Source organism: Ptiloglossa arizonensis, chromosome 5 (assembly GCF_051014685.1).
Source record: "Ptiloglossa arizonensis isolate GNS036 chromosome 5, iyPtiAriz1_principal, whole genome shotgun sequence".
Taxonomy (NCBI): Eukaryota; Metazoa; Arthropoda; class Insecta; order Hymenoptera; family Colletidae; genus Ptiloglossa; species Ptiloglossa arizonensis.
The window spans coordinates 21,680,863-21,702,466 of NC_135052.1; the positions used below are offsets into that span (position 1 = coordinate 21,680,863).

Sequence of the window (21,604 nt, forward strand, 5' to 3'; positions counted from 1 at the left end):
CAAGACTCAATTCCAGCTTCCATTCAATCAAAGGTTGCATCTCCATTCAAGAAACAGACAACAGATAGGAAGAGACTCGAAATTGAGTAATATAGGAGTGAGGTGAAACGAAGTGGTGGGGGTAGCCTCCCAGTGACCTTGAGCGGCCAATTAATTTGGTTTCGAGTTGAAAAATGATATCTGGTATACCTCTCGAGTGAGGTGTCGTAAAATGAATGTATTCATCCCCCAATTTCAATCACTACCCTCCCTTTATATCAAGACCATCGTTCTTCGTGATTCGAAGTGACTTATCTTCTCAAATTGATAAATTGTCCGTCGAGTAACTTTCAATTTACGCTCCGTATAATCGAATACAGTATTCTCCTGATACCTGGAAATATCAAGGTCTCAGCGTTTCAATTACACAGCAAGAACTTTTATTCCAGGAATACGACAAGTATAGCAAGCAGGGTAAAATAAAATTTCCCACATTGTCCATTATATATTCACGAAAGCACCATCAACAAATCGGCGAGGTTCTCCCGTTGAAAACGAGTCCAAACACGGCCACGTTCAAATTGTTTTTAATCACATATCGTTCGAATAAAAAAAAAAAGAAAAACCAAAAATCGGTTACGTAAAATCAAAAACACTCCAAACAAGGTCGTGTTTGTACTCATTTTCATCGGGAGAATCTCACCAATCCATTTTCGATACTCCCGTCTGAACAGTGTGACCAACATCAGAATTTTAATCCCCACTTTGTTGAAATTCGATCCCACCGGGTCGGTTACTCGCAACGCCTACCCGCGAACGATATCGAACGATCTTTTCACTTATCCGTGGTAAAAATAGTTTCACTTAACCGGGTAAAAACAGTTTCACTTATCCGGGGTGTACCGTATACTCGTACCCCGCCAACGTTCAAACCCTCCAACCTCTCCTCGCGATCCGTAGCTTATCCCCCGAATTAGCGATGCATATACATCTCTTTAGCAATTACCAAATTGAACCCCTTGAAATCGAGATTCACTCCCTAATCCCTCGGGGGACATCTCTCCTCCTCGTGTCCCCGAAGCTATCCGAATTAGCGAATTATCTCTCCGTGGCAATTTCCAAATCGATGCCCCGCACCTTCGAAAATTACCGTTTCCCCCACTCCATCGGTGACAATTTTTCGCGGCTCGCGCGTGCGTAGTCATTCACCGCGCCGAGTCAACGAATCGAGATTTTTCGAAAATCGCTCCTGTCGCGTGTTCCCAGCCAGAAACGGACCCGTGGGTTCGCGGAACGAGAAAAAACACGGGGATCGATCGCGCGGGTCGGTGCCTTCGGGGCAAAAATAATCGGGCCGAGTTTGGAAAGCTAGCGAGCACAATCGCGCTGCGCGCGGACAATCGTCGTCGCGTACGGGAAGCAGACGTAGGCGACAAGCGTTTTGGCAGTACAGTCCTGGCAGTACACCACTTACAGGGATGGAGGCGGGCTTGTTGACCACGACGACGTCCTCGTCCATGTGTATCACCGTGATCGGCTCCGAGGTGACAGGCACCTCGTGTCTGCAACACACCAATCGCAACCAGCTTAACGTGGCTTTGTTCCTCTTACGCGTACCTCCTTTTTCTCATCCTTCGGTCAGAATTGTCTCATTCGTTCGCAAACAGACATACACACTGAGTAGAACAATATGGTGGTCGATCGCTCGGCATGTAGGGAGGTGGTAGAACGATCAGTCCTGGGTTAGGGGAATTTTCGTGGCACGAATGTATCTGAGGATGTCTGGGGATGTCTGGGGATATCTGAGGATATCTAAGAATGTTTGGTGACATCTGGGGACTATGGACGTGGAAATGCATTGACTGAGTTTTCGAGAAATTCCTTCCAGGGCTGATCTTTCTTCCTCCTTGGGGTACATTGGTGAGAATACGTGGTGAATGTACTTTTTCTTCTTCTTTTTTAATATTTTCGATCTTTTTCTTTTTTTGAAGTTATTTTCGAAACGACGAGGTAAGAATGACGAGAAACAATGATTGTGTTCGTGTGAAAAAACATGTCTGAAAATTTGTGAGAGTGACATAATTAAGTGTACAGTGGATACGAGAAAATAGCGATTTTGGTACTTCGATCGAGTATGAAGTATTAAAATGAAATTCTTGTTTTTTGAACACATTGAAATTTATATATTTGACGTATCTTCTGTATAATTTATCGTGTTACTTTATTGAATAGATTTATGTAAGTTTCTCTGTTTAAGTACGAGATACTGTTCAAAATACTGTTGAATCAGTTTACTTTGTTGTAATGAAGATGATCGAAAATTTTTAATTAAATTATCGTATCTACCACGTATTCCCATTATTGTATGGTAGAGTAGAACTTCGTTTATCAGAGGGACACGTATTGAATGCATACTTTATCATGCAATAATAATAACAATAGGCATGATCAGCGATGGGGATTTGGATCTCTGACTCGGAAATTTTCTAAATATTTGAAAATCCAAACTGTTTTGAATATTACACGAAATTGTAGAATTTTAAAGTTTGGAAGAATCTTAAAGAATTTCGTAAATCTTTAAATTTTCTAACTCTTGCAAAATCTTAAATGTCTCGAAAGTCTTGAGAAGTGTCAAAATCTCTCGAAAGTTTTGAATAATCTTGAACGTCTTACGAATCTTGAACATTCAGTAGTTTGTTCAATATTTATATAAAAAAAAAAGAAAAAAAACTTAAAACGTTCAAAACTTCCAAAGTGTGCAAGAGTATCAAGGTTTCTCGAAACAATTTAGAGTTTCAATATTTTTCGAGATTCTCAAACTTCTACAAGTTTCTCAAGCTTTTATAAAATTCTCAAGCTTTTATGAAAGTCTCAAGATTTGTTGAGATTTGAAAGAATTTAAAAAAAAATTTCTTCAAGTAACATTCAAAGCGATTCGAATCTCACGTAACGTGTTCAGAGTGATTTGAAACACGAATGGTTCGTTCAAAATGATTCGACGTGTCTCGAACCCATCGCTAGATACGACCGTAACGAACTGTACAGGTTCTTTCAATCGAGAATCGTGACTCTAAAGCTGCTTCGGTCGCAATTTAAACAATTTCGATCTTCTTTGTTTCCTTTTTTTTTTTTTTTATATAAAAAAATGATTCTTCGTTCGAAATAACCTGTTGTTCGTGACGTTTTGCCTACAGAAACGTTCGAATAAACGAAGTTCGCAAACACACACGCAGGAATGGTGGCAAAGAAGTAAAAGTTCGAGCAGAGGACTCAGATTTCTAAGTACGAAGGAGAATGTTCGAATTTACTTGTGCCTGACATTCCGTGTGGAAAGGTGAGCACGAGAAGTGTTAAGTGTAAGTTGTTCTCTTCGGGATTGTTTACCCGTGACGCATGCTTGCGCGATTTTTAGACGGGATTTCGGAATTATTTACGATTAATTTAACTTCTCTGAATATTTGGTAATAAATAGTTTGAGAAACTCCAGTCATCGATGATTTTTATTCGTACGCGTTTATGCATCTGGACAGATTTTCTATTCTGCGTACTTTCAGCGAAACATTTAACAATTTTCTCACAGAATACTTTACCTTCTCCAATGGCAATTAATTCAATCGTATCGAATTCGTTGAATTAAAAATATCTTCGTTCTACCGGGAATGTTTAATACCTTTTTTTTTTCTTCGTAATGATACCTTTATAAATGGAACATAAAACAGTGACAAAAAGATACACAAGTTAAATCATAATATATTTGATTGTATTATATTTTTTATGTATAATTAAAAAAGAAAAGAAAATAGGGGCGATGATTTATTATACGGTAAGTCGACAAGCAACAGTATTCAATACTGGCACGTATGCTGTTTTTCCCATAGACGCAACAACCTGTTGTTCGACAAATCTTATCGAGAAGTAGTACACTTCTTCTTAGGAAGAAATACTTTCGCATCTGTACTTCTTTCTCGAGACGTGAATCGTACGGAGAATCTTTCTCACTGGCCCCGAAATGGCCACGTTCCAATAGGATCCAAGATTATTCGAATAATTCAATTTTTAAATATTGTACCTATATGCAGATATTCCTAGAAATATCTTCGAGTATTTAAGTATTCGGATAAACTTCGAATATTTGATTATTTGTAAAAGCTTGGAATATTTGAATATTTAACTACCATTCTTACATTTAAGTTTCACGTATCCTAATCTTAAGAGTTGATTATAACCCGAGCAAAATCGATTTACTTCTTTTTTTTTTAAGTTTAAAAGAAACCTTAAAGAAAATTCAATTTCACCTGAAAAGTTAAACAACATTCTTTCCATCGTTTCTAATGCAGCAAAAGATGAACAAACTAGAATATTTTCGCCTAAAAATATTAAAGAAACAGTTTATTTCATCGTCTTCGATAAAACAAAAATTCATATTTTCTACAATTAATAACTCCAACGCAAAGCCTCGAACGTAATTCCCTGATTCTCGGTATTCGTCTCGATTCGACCGCTAGAACCACCCTGCATGTACTACACGTAGCTGGAAAGACGTCACCTAACAAGAAGCACGAATCGTATCGGATCGGACGACGTTGATCCTCGAAGGCCCGAGACGGTGCAAAAATCGCTAGTATCCCTTACACGCGATACCACACGTTCACCCTAATCCGTGGCTGAAATCTCTCGAGTTCCCCGTGGTACAGCTTTACAAATACGCGCAACAAAGACGTCGAACGAAACCGGTCGTAGCCTCCCGAGACGCCCTGTAACCGGACGTGATTCCTCCGTGGAAACCGTTTCGGCCGATCGAGCTGTTATCCAGGTTCAGAAAGTGGAAACCGCGGCGAACCGAAAGTGGAAAGCGTTGCGCGATAGAGCAACCCTTTTATCCGATACCGCGGCTAAACAGGTTAATGGCGAAACGCGCGCCGACGGGACAGGCGAGGAGTGCCGGGGGTAGGGATCAACGGAGAAGGAAATCGAGAACGGGACAAAGGAGCGAGAGACGAAGACCGGAGTGGGGATAGCTCGGCGTAGTGGGGACGACTGAGCGTAGTGGGGACGACTCGGCGTAGTGGGGACGACTCGGCGTAGTGGGGACGACTGAGCGGAGTGGGGATAGGTAGCGGAGTGGGGGTAGGTAGCGGAGTAGGGATGGGCAGCGGAGTGGGGGTAGAGGCACCCGAAGAAACACGACAGGTGGCTACGTACGTACACACGCTGCGACTCCAATTACACGTTCCATCTACCTAATGCATTTCGCTTCGTGGAACTGCAGTCGTCGCGATGCACGTGGAGCATTCTCTCGTCGCGGACAATAAGGAAGCCTCGACTGGAAAGAAAGAGAGAGAGAGAGAGAGAGGGGGAGATTTCTTTCTAGCCGCGGCTGGAGCAAATTTTCGAATGCTTTTCACGACTTTCAACGTTTCTTCGCCCCGGAGAGTCCTCCCCTCCTCCTTGGCTTTCTTTATCTCTTCCTTCTCGGGCCCCCCCACTCCTCCTTTCTCCACGGTTATTCTTTTATTCTTCTTTGCTCCTCTGTGCGCGCCGCTGTTTGCGCTCACCGCGCGGGACTTTCGTTCTTGACCACCCTGCGCGCGTGGGTGTATTGTTAACGAGGAACGCCCTTCGCGGTGGCTTTTTAAATAATTCGATTCGACGTCGAGAGATTCTCTTGCGATATTAAACGCGCGTGTATATATATATATTTGTGTGTGTGTATGTGTGTGCGTACGCCCGGGTGTGATTCATCAAGGCTGGACGTGATGTTTACGAGCCACGAGGCGTGAAATTGTAAAATGTAATGTATGCTGTTTGGGTGGGTCCGTGAATAATCAACTGGGCGAGTCTTGGTGACGTCTATTGTCAAGAAATCGACTTGGGGGGGTGTAAATTAGACTGGTGAATTATGGAACTGAATTGGGCGATCGGATTAGCGAATTATGGAAGTGAATTAGTAAATTAGATCAGTGAATTATGGAATTGACTATCTTCAGGGAGTTTTGTCGGAAAAATAATTTTTCGAATGATTTGTCACGTGACAGGCTGTGATAGGTTCGATGGTGGTAGAATACTTGTTGGTTAATGAAATTCGTCTTGCGTTAGGTTTACTTTTCAAGTAGTCCAAGTTTATGGAGCCAACATGTGCGGATCCAATCCTTATCTAGACTCAATGCAGACTTAATTTATTCCCGACATAGGAGAACTTGGTCTTGACTCGTGTGTCGCGGTGATCTCTAATGAAGTTCTGATTTAAATATGACACAGAATTTCTTACAGGCCCAAAGTAAACCGAATCCAAAGTTAACTCCGAGGTAGCTTGGAACAAACATAGAAGGAACTTGTAGCATACCAGAACTTAGTCTTGACCTATGTTGTATCTAGACAGAGTATTAACCTTGTTCCACTCTAGATCCAATGCAGCTCTAATTTATGAACTCAAACGAAGATCCAAGAGCGAAGAACTTAAACCTAACTGGGCACAAACCTAGTAGAAACCTGTTCCTAACCTACCTAGCCCTGACATATGCCTTGTCTAGATTGTGTTCTAATCTAGACCCAACACAATCTTAACTAACGAACTGGATGAAAAATTAACATAGAACCAATGTAGTTCCAATTTGGAACTTATACATGTCTAATCGTTTTCTTCGAAATATGTAAAAATTTGAATTGTTGAAGCGTTACGTTATTGAGAAATTTAATTTCGAAAATTCAACCGCGATATTAGTGGTTACTTTCGTGTTAGAATATTTTAAATAATTCGAAAAGTAAACGTAAAGAATTTGTAAGCTTGTAAGCTTACGTTGTAAAGAATTTTTTAAAATTGAATATTATTTATTTTTCTTTCAACTCTAATATCGGTTTGACAATAAGAAGAAGACACATCGGGAAATATAGACGGATAAAAACCGGAAAAGGAGATGAATAATAAAAGAAATAAAAAAAAAGAAATGGCAGAATAGAGTTCCTTACTGAATTCCATTTCATTATTCGTCACACAACTCGGGATAAAGTTCGGCCCTCCATGGAAAATCCAATAATTACGTTGGCCGGAATAAACAGCTATTATTATTAATAAGCAAAGAAGCGTCTAAACTTTTAGAAGAAACTTTCAGATCGTTCGGCGATAAACCAAACACCGGCGATACAATTAAAAAGTTCGACAGCATTTTGCCAATAATGCGATCGATTAATGGAGTCCCCTGTTGCGAATATCGCGCGGTAATTCGCGAGAATTTTTTATTCGATGAAAATATACGATCGAGGAATGCGGAGTGCAGTAAAACGCCCTGTTATTCGATTATCGATATTATCAGATCAAAGTACGCGCTTCAATTGAAATATTCTTGCCCGTTGGTCAAAAGTTATATCGTAGCCACAGTCATTTCACACGAAATTAACACCACGCGATATAAAGCTATCGAATTTGATTGATCAAGTTCGGTGAAAATGTACGAAGAGACAAAATTCGATTTGAAAAAAATTTTTCATCAAATCTCGAAGAACTTCTAATTGAAATGGAAAACGAAAAACCGAATTCGAAAGCCAAATTAACGGTGCAATTGAACGATAAAAAAGTCTGTATCTCCGTGTACACGATACGTCTAAACGACCATAACAGATTCCAACGAAACTTCGTATTCAAATTTCACACCCTCGTTTCAAGATATCCCTCCATCGCGCCTTAAATCGATCCACGAACAACAACGATACTCGCCATTTCTCTCTAGTTTTCCCATTCATCGTTCGCGAAATGTTTAAAAAACTATTTTCAACGAATTGAATATTACAACGAAAAAATTACACGAACGATTTCCCTCCATTTTCTCCGGGCAACGAAAATACATAATTCAATCTCGTTCGTTGCATATTTAAAGCAGATTCCCTTCAATTCAAACAGTATTACTCGTTGCATCGGGAAGTATTGTGACGTAATCGTCCATGTTAATTTTCTTTACCTCGGACACTAAATAGACCCTCCCCCTCCCCCCTAACGCGATAAAAGAACAAATGGAAAATTGAAAGTAAAAAGATGCTCGTTTCCGCGTTGCTCGTGTTGGTCCATTAATTCCCTCCTCGTTTCTCTCTTCCTTTGACGTCGCTTTAATCGCCCGACGAGCCGGATTAGCGTGTAATTCGAGCAGAATCAGCTTGCTCGTACTCGCGCTCGCGCTCGCGCGCTCACGGCTTCTCGCTTTTTATCGAGGCGGCCGACTCGGGGGCCAATTACCATGCACGACGCGATCTTAATGACCCGTCGTCGCAACCCGGCCGCGATTAATTATATCCCTGATTTTTCAGCCCGCGAACGAGGCACGGATTTCCACGCCAAACAAGAGTTAACCGAAGTAACTTTTCCGTAGCTCGGTTCGCTGATTCGCGGCTGCCTGGCTATTCCAGTTATCCGGGGGCTCGTGAAACCGTGAGCCGAAGTTTCGCGCGTCCTGACCGCGAAATAGAAGAGTTTACGGTTGGTTCTCGCGTACGGCATACTTCGACTCTATCGAGAGTGGTTTTCTTTTTTTTTTTTTCTTCTCCTCTCCTCTCCGCGAAAACTGTTGGTTTGTCATTAACGAAGAGCACTCGGTTCGGTGAGTTTCAATTTTGAGGATTTTTTTTTTTCATAAAAATTCCAACGTTTAAGAATAGAATGTAGCAATAGTGAAACTTTCGAGGTTGAAGTGATTTAAAAATTTTTCCACGATCGAAAATTTGAAATCGGTAAATAAATGTGTGAAGAAATCGTACTTTTTTTAAAATAAAAATTCCAACGTTCTATTCTTGTACCAATAACGAAATTATCGAGGTTGAAGTGATCTAAAAAATTGATTCACGATCGAAAATTTGAAATCGGTAAATAAATGTGTGAAGTAATCGTACTTTTTTTAAAATAAAAATTCCAACGTTCTATTCTTGTACCAATAACGAAATTATCGAGGTTGAAGTGATCTAAAAAATTTATCCACAATCGAAAATTTGAAATCGGTAAATAAATGTGTGAAGTAATCTTAGTTTTTTTTTTTAATAAAAATTCCAACTTTTAAGAATAGAATGTACCAATAGTGAAACTTTCGAGGTTGAAGTAATTTAAAAAATTGATTCACGATCGAAAATTTGGAATCGGTAAATAAATGTGTGAAGTAATCGTACTTTTTTTAAAATAAAAATTCCAACGTTCTATTCTTGTACCAATAACGAAATTATCGAGGTTGAAGTGATCTAAAAAATTTATCCACGATAAGAAAGATAGAAACATTTTTTGGAATATGAAATTGTAAACAAATCTAAATGCAATCGAATGTGTCTATTTTTGTTTATCTTTTGTACATTACGAAAGAGAGATTCCATATGCTTTACTCTTCTTGTTAAATGTAACTATTGTTATTCTAGACTTTTATTTAAAAAAAATTCATACTTTGTATTAACAGTGAGGCTTCCTTCGAGATTCAATTATTTCGTAGGTTTATTCACGAGTGAATATTTATTGAACGAAAATTTAAGGGAAGATTGAACCCTGACGAATATTTTGTTGTTTCTTATTATTTGTCGAGAAACGATTCGAGTGATTCTAGCCGTCCGGAAAGAAAATATTTTCTGATGATTACGCAAGGTGTAATTCTTTGGACAGACGGATTTTCACCTTGCGGTTCTAGGGCAAGGAATCGCGAAATTATTTATAACAACGCGCCACTTTGATTCGGGCTTATGCAATGGAGATCGTGTACAGGGATTTTGATTCGATACCGACATTGTCGTAATGCGTTTGTTTAACGACCGTAGGCTTCCGTCACGCGTATCCACTGGTGTGTCTATATTAAGCGTGGAAGGATAATAAATAAGTCGATCTCCTTCCGAAATTGCTCGAGTGCCAAGAGTCCATCGGGCCAACACCGAGGCTTTTAGCGAAATAGGTTCGAAGAAGTTCCTAGGGGCGTGGAAAAATTAGGAAAATTTGAAACTGTTGGAACATTAAAGGGGGCTTCGAACGCCTCTGGTAAAAGGATTTGTAAATTTAGTTTCGAACAGATCGAAATTCGGACGTAATCGAAGCTTCGTTCGGAATCGATCTTAGTGAACATCGAAGAATGATCTCTGACTGAAAATAATCTTAATTTTTGCTTAAATTCGACATAGACGTAACCTAGATTTCTCTTATATCCAATTTAGATTTAATGTAATAAGTATCAATGGCTAACGAGACGGAATATAAAGCTAAAAATGAAACGAAGCTGTGAACAAGAGGCAATCTGATTGCAATGTGGCGATGAATCCTAAAATTATCATAGAAACGATCTAGATGTAACCTAATAACAATTCTAGTTAATCCAGATGTGTATCTAATACGTAAGGTAATCTAGACATAATTTAGATCTATCCTGGAGTAATTTAATCTTAATCGAGTGTTCAAGTATACCCAATGGATCCTCATCTGCATTTCAGGAATTTGTAATCTGGACTACATTCAATATAAAGCAGATCGAATGGTCCTGTACCCTGGACATAGTTGCAACATTACGATAATTCTGTGTTATGTATCCTAGATACGGGCCAGGTATAAACTATTAATAATTACAGCTAATTCGGATACAATATAGACTGCACACAGTGCTTTTCTATACCCAATGGGACCTCGACCAAGTCACATAAAGTCCTGAGCTAGACGCAATGCGATACGAGGAAGTGTGGGTAATCTTCTAACGCAGACATAATCGCAAGACAATAAATCCAACTTTAATATATCCTAAACGTAACCTAATAATATCTATAGATGATCCAGATGTGGACCTAATGCATAACGTAAACTGGGTACAACCTAGATCTAACCTTGGACCAGCAGAGACTCCAGTGGATAAACTAATCTAATGACAGTAAATCTACAGCTAGTTCAAAGTTAGATTATAAAGTATAGGATCTTGCCTAAATCTCATGAATTCCCTACTTAGATTCAATTTGATATAACAAATTTTAAAGTTTCTAACCCACCTAATAATATCTATAGATGATCCAGATGTAGATCTAATGCATAACGTAAACTGGATGCAACCTAGATCTAACCTTGAACCAGCAGAGACTCCAGTGGATAAACTAACCTAATGACAGTAAATCTACAGCTAGTTCAAAGTTAGATTATAAAGTATAGGATCTTGCCTAAATCTCATGAATTCCCAACTGAGATTCAATTTAATAGAACAAATTTTAAAATACATTTACCCAATTGTAAAATACATTAAATCTATTCTTCACACTCTAAACAACCATATCTAACCTAGACGTAGGCCTAATAACATGTACACGACCTGAGCAGAAAATATTCTAAAATCAATTAGGCATTAATTCAATTCAAAAACTTAATATACTTCTGACTAGAAATAATTACTAACAATTGTGTCAAGGATATAAGTTTCCTTTCCATCTTTTTTTTTTTTCGTGCGGTGTCAAGAGCTAAACGAATGAGGTTGTAAGATGACTGGACGAGACTGGGTCCTTTTTTATACAACAAGACAAAAATTCGTCAGCTTGAGATTCGAACCCTGCGCGACCTCGGAACGATGACCTGGCTTCTGGAGATAAGGGAGGGTTAGAAAATTCTTCGGGAATATTACAACGTTTTATGCTCGCGCCTTGCTCCAACAAGGAGCCACGTGCTACGTGCCTGTAATGCTAGATTGATGTCTTGATATCCGCCCGAGATGGATGGATGGAATACGTCGAAAGGACGATAAAGGTTCAGCGGTGAAAGTTGTCGTGGGGTGTCATTAGAAACGTTTTAGCGGAGGACACGTTTTTTAGGGTGAAGGACACTCTGGATAAAAGACACGGAGGGCGAAGCAATTTGTTGAGCACCATTCCTCTCCTCCCTTTTCACAAGTGTGTTTCTTTTTTTTTTTTAATACAAAATTCCCCTTGAAACGTTCGAAAAAGAATCGTTTAGTCTCTCAATTCTACCAATGGGTCTACCAAATCTACCAAAAGTTAAAAGACACCTTCACGATTGTTACAAAATTCGTCCAAAATCAGGTTACTTGAAATGATAAACGATACCTCGTAAAGTGTCTGACCTGCTTCAGTTAGGACCGAGGTACTGGTATCGATTGCCAAAACAATAATACATTTACGTTGACAAATGCCAGACGAATTGTCCAATAAGAACAACAAACTTTATTAGCGATTCTGGGTATCACTTGTACATTGTACGAAGTTAAAAATAATTGGAAGGTACTTTCCCAATAATTCCATCGCTCCTGGTTGTGCAAGGTTTGAACAAGATCGTTATTATGTTAAATAGAGATTAGTGTTTCGATCGATTAATAAGAATAACAAATTTTATTAGCGATTCTAGGTATCACATGTACATTGTACGAAGTTAAAAATAATTGGAAGGTACTTTCCCAATAATTCCATCGCTCCTGGTTGTGCAAGGTTTGAACACGATCGTTACTATGTTAAATACAGATTAGTGTTTCAATCAATTCGATCTGTTAATAAGAATAACAAACATTATTAGCGATTCTAGATATCACTTGTACAGTGTACGATGTTAAAAATAATTGGAAGGTACTTTCCCAACAATTTCATCGTTCCAAGTTGTGCAAGGTTTGAACACGATCGTTACTATGTTAAATACAGATTAGTGTTTCAATCAATTCGATCTGTTAATAAGAATAGCAAACTTTATTAGCGATTCTAGGTACCATTTGTACATTGTACGATGTTAAAAATAATTGGAAGGTACTTTCCCAGTAATTTCGTCGTTCCAAGTTGTGCAAGGTTTGAACAAGATCGTTACTATGTGAAATACAGATTAGTGTTTCGATCTGATTCAATCTTTTGAATTGCCCACATGTGTGACGTTCTGACCGTCTCCAGCGGTGTTATTAACACCTTATCTGGACGCAGTCCGGTATCGCGGACGAATCAGTTTGTCTAAAAATATATTTTGTGTACTCCAGTGTGGCGTAAACGGCCTCCAGCTCGCGACGCGTAAAGCAGAGGCTTCGGGGAGGAACTCTTGGAAAAAAGGGCGCGCACACGAGCCCCGAGATATTGCGCGAATATTTCAACTCTGCCCTGGTTGACAAACTCCCGTCTGTTCCAGCGGGTCCCGCAGCGAAATATATCGCGAGGCATTCGCATGATAAAGTTATGACGTACTGTAACGCCGTTGGATCGAAACGTGACGCTGAATACACGATTCTTTTGTGTCGTGCGGGCTAACGTTCGCGAGTAGCGTACAAACAGCTGGTTCGCGTGCATATTCAGACGTGAAGAGAAAAAAAATTTTGGACTTTAAACGGACCAATTGGGCACCGATGAGCTAAAATCCTGAAAGTGGACAGAACTGCCGAAGCAACTTCGCAACAATCGTTCAAGATAGGATTGAATCGAGTTAGATCTTGGGTGAATATAGATTGGGTCAAAGGTGGAATGGTTTTCAATCAGTTGGACATGGTTGATCAATGGGAGGGTTGCTTGGGAGGAGATATTCTTGATCTTGTGACCTAGAGAGGAACCAATTAGGGATCAGTGACCTAAAGATCAAGTTGGGGTAGATTTGGTTTGGATATAGCTTAGGTTCGAGAGACGATGGTTCGAGACTAGTTGGGTCTGGATGTTAAGTAGAAATGGTTTGGGAGAAGTTATTTTTATGACCTAGGGAGGAACCAATTAGGGACCAGTGACCTAAAGATCAAGTTGGGGTAGATGTTTGGATATACTTTAGGTTCTAGTTGAAACATTTCCTGGATTAAGTAGACTTAGATGTTTAATAAAAGGTTGCTCGAAAGAGGCTACTCATAGTTGTATTGAGAACAACTGCTTGCTCGAAGTCACAGTGGGGCTATTCCCTTCCCGCATTTGGTGGTCCTCTGCTGTTATGTCTTTCACCTCTTCACGCAAAAGTACCTAACATTTACATGGAAATATTTGTTTTGTGAAACTTTGGTAAGGTAATCCTCCGGATGAGGACTATGTACAGCTTTGAAAAGGTAAGCAGATGCAATAGCTACATGGGATCTAGGGTGTCGTTGCATCCAACTCGAGTTATTTTGTTATCTAAATTCAAAAGAAGTATATAATGCTGCTAAATAATGCAAAAGTGACTTCACTCCAGTGTAAAAGTAGGAATGGAAAAAGTATACATAGTTATATGACACTTTTAGAACCGTGTAATACTCATTCGAGAGATATTCTCTTTAAAGTTGCAACAAAGTGTTCCGAAGTAAAGATTAAGTTACACCATTTTATAACGGATGATAGAATTTGCTAGAGTTCTCATAAGACCTGAAGGAATCATAGTTCAACGAGAACTCCCCTTGGTTTCAACTTTGGTAGGCGTGGATGATTAACCTTAATGGCCTCCGGTAATAAATGTTACTATTACTGCTACTAAGTTCGAGATAGCCATTTCTTAGATATAGTGTAGTTAAGGTTCAAGTTAGACTCAGTGATACTCTCTAAAGATAGATGTTACTATTATAATACTATGTCCGAGCTAGACTGAGCTGTCTCTTTGGTAGACTCTGAGTTCCGGTAGATCTGGGTTATAGCTTTTCAGAGAATTGTCCAGACAAGTCCAGCTTAGGATCTTTCAGAACAGTGTCAATGGCTAGAACACAGACTAGCTAGATATGGTATAAATTAGATTTAGATTCAACGATATTTTCTGACAATAGAATATTACCTCTCTTAGCTCCAGAGCTAGACCAAGCTACCTTTCAGATAGTTTAGGTTCGTACATCCTGGATACACCTTCACAATGATTCCAGATCAGTCAAATACAGGACTCTCGACAACACCAGACTCTTAATAACTAGACAATCGAACAGTGAACCACCTAGTCGATAAAACACTCGAATCAAATCTCCAGTAATATTATTCGCAAAAGTAGGTTCATACTCGTTAAGAATACACTCGATCTAACCACAGAAGTGTCTCTCCGATGTGATCAGAAGACCAATTTATCCATCGCTGGCCAAGTTCATGATACAGCGTTAAATTGCGTCTCGAGTTCCATGATTCTCGAAACGATAGCGATTGCACGGGTAGCAAAGTCGCAATGATTATTATAGAGCAACCTGAACGCCCACTTGGTATTTCAAATACTCCTTATTGTTCCGCGAAAACAGGGTCGTTAAAGAACGACGCGTGTGTTCGAGTCCACCCGTCTCGACGTTTGCGACGTCGTCAGCCACTTCGTAACAACGTTCACGCAAATTAACGCGTTCGCCCGGGCAGAGAAAGCTATCTTTGGGTCAGCGTCTGGAGAACACGATCTCCTGGCGACGAACAACCGCTCCCGACCTCTCGATTCACCGGCTCGAGATAACCGCAGAGGAATCGAACTCCCCTTATCGGCGCAAGTTTCCCCCACGGTTGTCAGGGAACAAGGAATAGGTTGGGTCGGGGTTGGTTCCTCCACCCGGCCACAACTCACGATTGCTCAAGTTATGATTGAACTAATCGAATCGGTGGCCCGTTTGCGGACCCGTGGCATGGATTTCGAGACCCGAGTTCGGAGTTATCGGATCGTTAAAAATTTTCGTTACGGAGCCGTGGAAGGATCACCGGGCAAAAGTGGATCGGGACCTAGTTCTGGGTGGTGAGTTTCGCAATATTTTAAAGGACCACCGCGATGGATCTTCGACGTGCTTGGTCTACTGGTGGATAAGGAACCGGTACGGTTTACGTCGCGTACCAGCGGGTTGCGCAGTTGGGAACGATTTATTTCGGGAACCGGGCGAGCAGGACGGACAACGCGGAATTACGAAAATGCTTTTCGGGCTCAGGGACGGGGTTAGGTGTTGTAATTTGACAATTACGAGCCGCCACTTTCGAAACCTTTTGCGATCCGTGAGTAAATTGGCTGACGATAGCCGCCGACAGAGTGGAAAGATTTAAGGGACACTTTTTGCCTCTTAATATGCTCGCTGGTGATTCCGACTAGTCGCCGGTTAATTCGTAGGAAATAACCCGCGGGTATTTCGAGGGAAGACGGTGGGTCTCGTGGTGCTTGTTATTCGGGAATCTATTCAAATTGGACACCGTGTGCCATTATTTGGACAAGTTTGAGGGAAGAGGACAACTTTCTGATTTTTAATTAACGAAAGATGGAATATTTTTAATAGACAGAGTGTGATGATGTAGGTTGTTTCCTGATGTTTGAAGGGACAAAGGAGAGAATTGATGGGACAAGTGTCTGGTAATTTGTGCAGTAGGATGATTTTTTATTTAAAAATAGGTGCTTGTTATTTGGGAATTTATTCGAATTGGACACCATGTGCCATTCTTTGGACAAGTTTGAGAGAAGAGAACATTTTCTGATTTTTAATTAACGAAAGATGGAACATTTTTAATAGACACATAGTGTGGACAAAGGAGAGAATTGTTGGGACAAGTGTCTGGTAATTTGTGCAGTAGGATGATTTTTTATTTAAAAATAGGTGCTTGTTATTCGGGAATTTATTCAAATTGGACACTGTGTGCCATTCTTTGGACAAGTTTGAGAGAAGAGAACATTTTCTGATTTTTAACTAACGAAAGATGGAACATTTTTAATAGACACATAGTGTGATGATGTAGGTTGTTTCCTGATGTTTGAAGGGACAAACAAGAGACTTGCTGGGACAGGTAGACAGTGTATCGTAATTTGTGCAGTAGGATGATTCTTTGTTTAAAAATAGGTGTTTGTTATTTGGGAATGTATTCAAATTGGACTAATTGGATTTTCAACTAACAAAAGATGGAACATTTTCAATAGACACATAGTGTGATGATATAGGTTGTTTCCTGATGTTTGAAGGGACAAACAAGAGACTTGCTGGGACAGGTAGACAGTGTATCGTAATTTGTGCAGTAGGATGATTTTTTGTTTAAAAATAGGTGCTTGTTATTTGGAAATGTATTCCAATTGGACTAATTGGATTTTTAACTAACGAAAGATGGAACATTTTCAATAGACACATAGTGTGATGATGTAGGTTGTTTCCTGATGTTTGAAGGGACAAAACAAGAGACTTGCTGGGACAAGAAGACAATGTGTACGTAATGTTGTAGAGAATGTTTCTTAATTTGTGTAACAGGGTGATTTCTTGTTTCAATATGAATCGAAAATGTATAGAAATTTTTTTTGTAGCAAGTTTTGTTTCCAAGATCACCGATTTTAAAAATGCTATATTTTTAAAAATTCTATTACAATACTTAAAATATAAAATATCCTATTTCTTCTAACAAAATATTATAACAAAATAAATGTTTAAATACTTTTATTACTACAATTTGAACCGAATTCGTTTCAGTCTCATTGCAGATATTACTCGTGCAGTGTAGTATATATATATATGAGTATCAATTAATTTTTACCGATGGAAAGTATTCTGTAATTGCAAGGAACAAATTTGATCGAATAATTTTAAAAGTGGATTATCTCAAGAACGATATCACGTGCAAGAAAAATTTACACTTAGATTTTCAAATAATTTTTGGACAACGAATCCCTCTATTTTGATTGCATCACGAATTATGCAACTCACTGCATTCGGTTTGTTTCTCGGGGTTGTAGTAGCTTGGACATTTTGTTACATGTCTAATAAATAATGAGAGTTAAAATATCCCACTGCGTAAGGTGAGCGAAGTCATCGTAACGGAGCATTTAAGCATATTTAGAACTGCAAGGAAAGCAGGTCTGAATTCAACCGCAGAAGTGGAACAAAATATAAACTTTACAGAAGCGAGCTGACGTAATCCTAAGAAATACGATATTATTGAACGATCCAATGCATGGAATGTAACATTTGTTTTTATGGTTATTAGACGGTTCCGACTGAAGCGTATTCAATCGATTGATATCAGTGAGTGCATGTTCAACACGATCCTAAGGCTACCTACTATCGCGAAGTATTTCATTTTATCCTTCTTCTTCGTTTTTTGCCCATAAAAAGAACGAAAGAGCAAATTTACCGAAAGACTCGATACAAGAAATGTAACAGTTTGTTTTTGTAATCATTATTCTTTCCTATCAAATGAACCTGATCCTAATATTACCTATATATAACCTCAAAATATTTCATTTCATCTTTCTTTCTTTTCAAAAAAAAAAAGTAGTAAAAAACAAACATAATGGAAATATTTTCTTCTATAGTTACTTTATACAGTATTTCACTTCACCTTTATTTTTTCTTTTTCAAAAAAATAAATAAAAGCCAAATTTCCGGAAAATGTAATATCTTCTTCTGTAGTTACTCTAAATTATGACAAAATGAACAATACTTGATCAGTATTACTTTACCTTTATTCTTTTTTTCCAAAAAAAAAAGATTAAGAAACAAACATAATGGAAATAATCTCTTCTATAGTTACTTTATACAGTATTTCACTTCACCTTTATTTTTTCTTTTTCAAAAAAATGAATAAAAGCCAAATTTCCGGAAAATGTAATATCTTCTTCTGTGGTTACTCTAAATTATGACAAAATGAACAATACTTGATCAGTATTACTTTACCTTTATTCTTTCTTTCCAAAAAAAAGATTAAGAAACAAACATAATGAAAATACTTTCTTCTATAGTTACTCTATTATGACAAAATAAACAATACTCGATCAGTATTTCACTTCACTTTTAATCTTCCTTTTCCAAAAAAAATATTAAGGAACAAACATAATGAAAATACTTTCTTCTATAGTTACTCTCGATTATGACAAAATAAACAGTATTCAATCAGTATTTCACTTCACTTTTAATCTTCCTTTTCCAAAAAAAATATTAAGAAACAAACATAATGGAAATACTTTCTTCTATAGTTACTCTATTATGACAAAATAAACAGTATTCAATCAGTATTTCACTTCACTTTTAATCTTCCTTTTCCAAAAAAAATATTAAGAAACAAACATAATGGAAATACTTTCTTCTATAGTTACTCTCAATTATGACAAAATAAACAGTATTCAATCAGTATTTCACTTCATCTTCATTCTTTCTTTTCCAAAAAAAAACAATAAAACCCAAATTTCCTGAAAATGTAATATCTTCTTCTACAGTTACTCTCGATTATGACAAAAAGAACAATATTCCATCGATCGAGATTTTTGAATACAATTAGCTCCATCCTAACGCAACCTATAGAATTCAAAAAAAAAAAAATTTACTTTATCCCTCTTTCTCTCTCTCTCTCTCTCTCTCTCTCTTTATCTATCTATCTATCTATCTATCCATCCATCCATCTATCTATCTACCTATCTATCCATCTATCTCTCTCTCACTCTCTCCTTTACCTCCAAGTTCTCGGTAGATTTCAATTTGGCTCTTTCATTGAACCCGTCGTTGATTCAAAACTGCCTGGCTTCATCCGTTCGTTTAAACGTCGGCAGGTACGGGCGAAACAGCCGTGCATATTTCATTCGAGATGCGTGTCACGTCGGTATGTGACCCGCGTTAAATTTGGAAGGTGCACGACGCTGTGACTACAACGCGGCACTCGTACGTCGAGTGTTGCACTTTTCAAATGTCAGCCGACGCGACGACGCGTCTAGACCAGCTAATGTCGTCTTCGATGGAAATTGTATATTTCTATCGCGAGCTCTGACCCGCTAATTTAGACAGAACCACCCCCGTGGACCGACTACTAACAAGAAGAAGCATAATTCGGTAGACTTTCGGCTCGGTGTTCGTTCAATGGCTCAAGAGCGTTCTCGTAAATTTTGTTAAGCAGAATTCAGGATTTTTCAGAAATTCCACCGCAGTGAACCCGGTTAGAAAGTTAAATGGCTTCTCGAGTTTTCTTACGACTTCCTCCGTGTATCTCAACATCGTGCCTCGCGCCTCTTTCACGAGAATTTGGAATTTTTTTTCTGTGCACAATTTCTTCTGCACCGAGTTACGAACGAATTGAAGAGAATTCTCGGTATTTTTCTTTTTTTTTTCAAGGTTCATAAGATTTGTTTAAATCAACGAAGTTCGAATCGAGAGAATTCTACGGGTTAGCTCGAATCAATATCGACTAAAGATCGTGTACCGATTCTCTTTCAAGAAGAGTGTATTTTCCAAAAATTTATTCATATAGTAGAATGCTAGAAATTTCTACGAACCAAGTCGTGTCCGAATTAAACGAACTCTCCAATGTTCTTCAAACCCTGTCAGTGGAGAATTTCGAGATCGTGTACCAATTCTTTTCTCCCAATTAGAGTTTGGAATTTTTCCAAAAATTCTGCCCGCAGAATTGACACAGAAAGAACGATCGATCAAAAACTGTCTTCGCAACGTGTTCGTTCCAAGCCCTATTCTATTCATTTCGATGTACATTTTTCCCAACGCAATAATTACAAAGACTACGAGGTGTGTATCGTACACTTTGATATAAAAAGAAAAAAAAAAATGTGCATGGTTTCGAATTTACAGTTGGATGAAAATTAAAAATGGTAAACGAGGAAGAAACTAAACTCGAAGAGGAGCCGAGTTACTGTCCTCTCATTTCTGGTTTTAATAATAAAAAAAAAAGAAAAAAGGTACTGTATCGAGCGATAGTCGAAAACGAGTATAAATTTGGCAAATGAAACGTTCGAGGAGTTCGTTAATACTTGGAAATAAAATATCCGTGAAACTGGAGGCGCGAGGAGGAAGAGGCTTATTAGAAACGTTAATTCTAGGTAGGAAGGGACCTGTTCGCTCATTCTGACGGGACCGTCGATCCTAGGATGTCCTCCTGCATGTCCCCGGTGACACGGGAAATTGGGTAGGATGATTCAATTAGCCAGGAGCGGTTCCGTAGGCGAACGATCCGCTTCCGTCGGACACGTCGCGCAATTTCGCACAAGAGTAGCCTTTAGCGGTGAATTAGAAACACATTTAGCCGGCTAAACGGAGGGTAGCCGAAGCTTAGTCCCTATTTCCTATCCATAATTTATAACGTTTCGCGTCTACGGATTCGATCACCGGGCCGAGAAGTCGTCTGGGAGGAGATCGATTTAAAAACCGAACACTTCGAGTACCTGTTCGTCTGTGTACTGGGTGTTCTCGTTATTATCTTTTGGTGTCTTTTCACGGTGATGGTAGATTTTGGAAAAAGAAGTAGAATAGTCTATCGTCTGTGTATAGAGTGTTCTTCTTATTATTTTTTGGTGTCTTTTCTCGGTGATGGTAAATTTTGGAAAAAAAGTAGAATAGCCTATCGTATGTGTACTGGGTGTTCTTGTTATTATTTTTTGGTGTCTTTTCACGATGATGGTAGATTTTGGAAAAAAAATTAAAATAGCCTATGGTGTACAGAGTGTTCTTGTTATTATTTTTTGGTGTCTTTTCACGATGATGGTAGATTTTGGAAAAAAAGTAGAATAGCCTATCGTGTATGTACAGAGTGTTCTTCTTATTATTTTTTGGTGTCTTTTCACGGTGATGGTAGATTTTGGAAAGAAAGTAGAATATCCTATCGTTTGTGTACAGAGTGTTCTCGTTATTATTTTTCGGTGTATTTTCACGGTGATGGTTGATTTTATAAAAAAAATAGTAGAATAGCCTATTGTCTGTGTACAGAGTGTTCTCGTTATTATTTTTCGATGTCTATTTTCGCTGATGGTAGATTTTATAAAAAAAAAAGTAGAATAGCGAAGAGTTTGATAAGTTTTACCTTTTTTTTTGTA

General features: G+C 38.6%; 1 protein-coding gene across 3 annotated transcripts in view; it reads right to left on the reverse strand.

Moving 5' to 3' along the window:
- The window catches only part of LOC143147485 (pseudouridylate synthase RPUSD2), a 411,655-nt gene that overhangs the window by 18,820 nt on the left and 371,231 nt on the right, over positions 1 to 21,604 (reverse strand). For all 3 annotated transcript variants that reach the window (XM_076312737.1, XM_076312738.1, XM_076312739.1), the window contains one exon: positions 1,454 to 1,541. In XM_076312737.1, the coding sequence (XP_076168852.1) occupies positions 1,454 to 1,541 (88 nt within the window). The remainder of the gene's footprint in view (positions 1 to 1,453; positions 1,542 to 21,604) is intronic.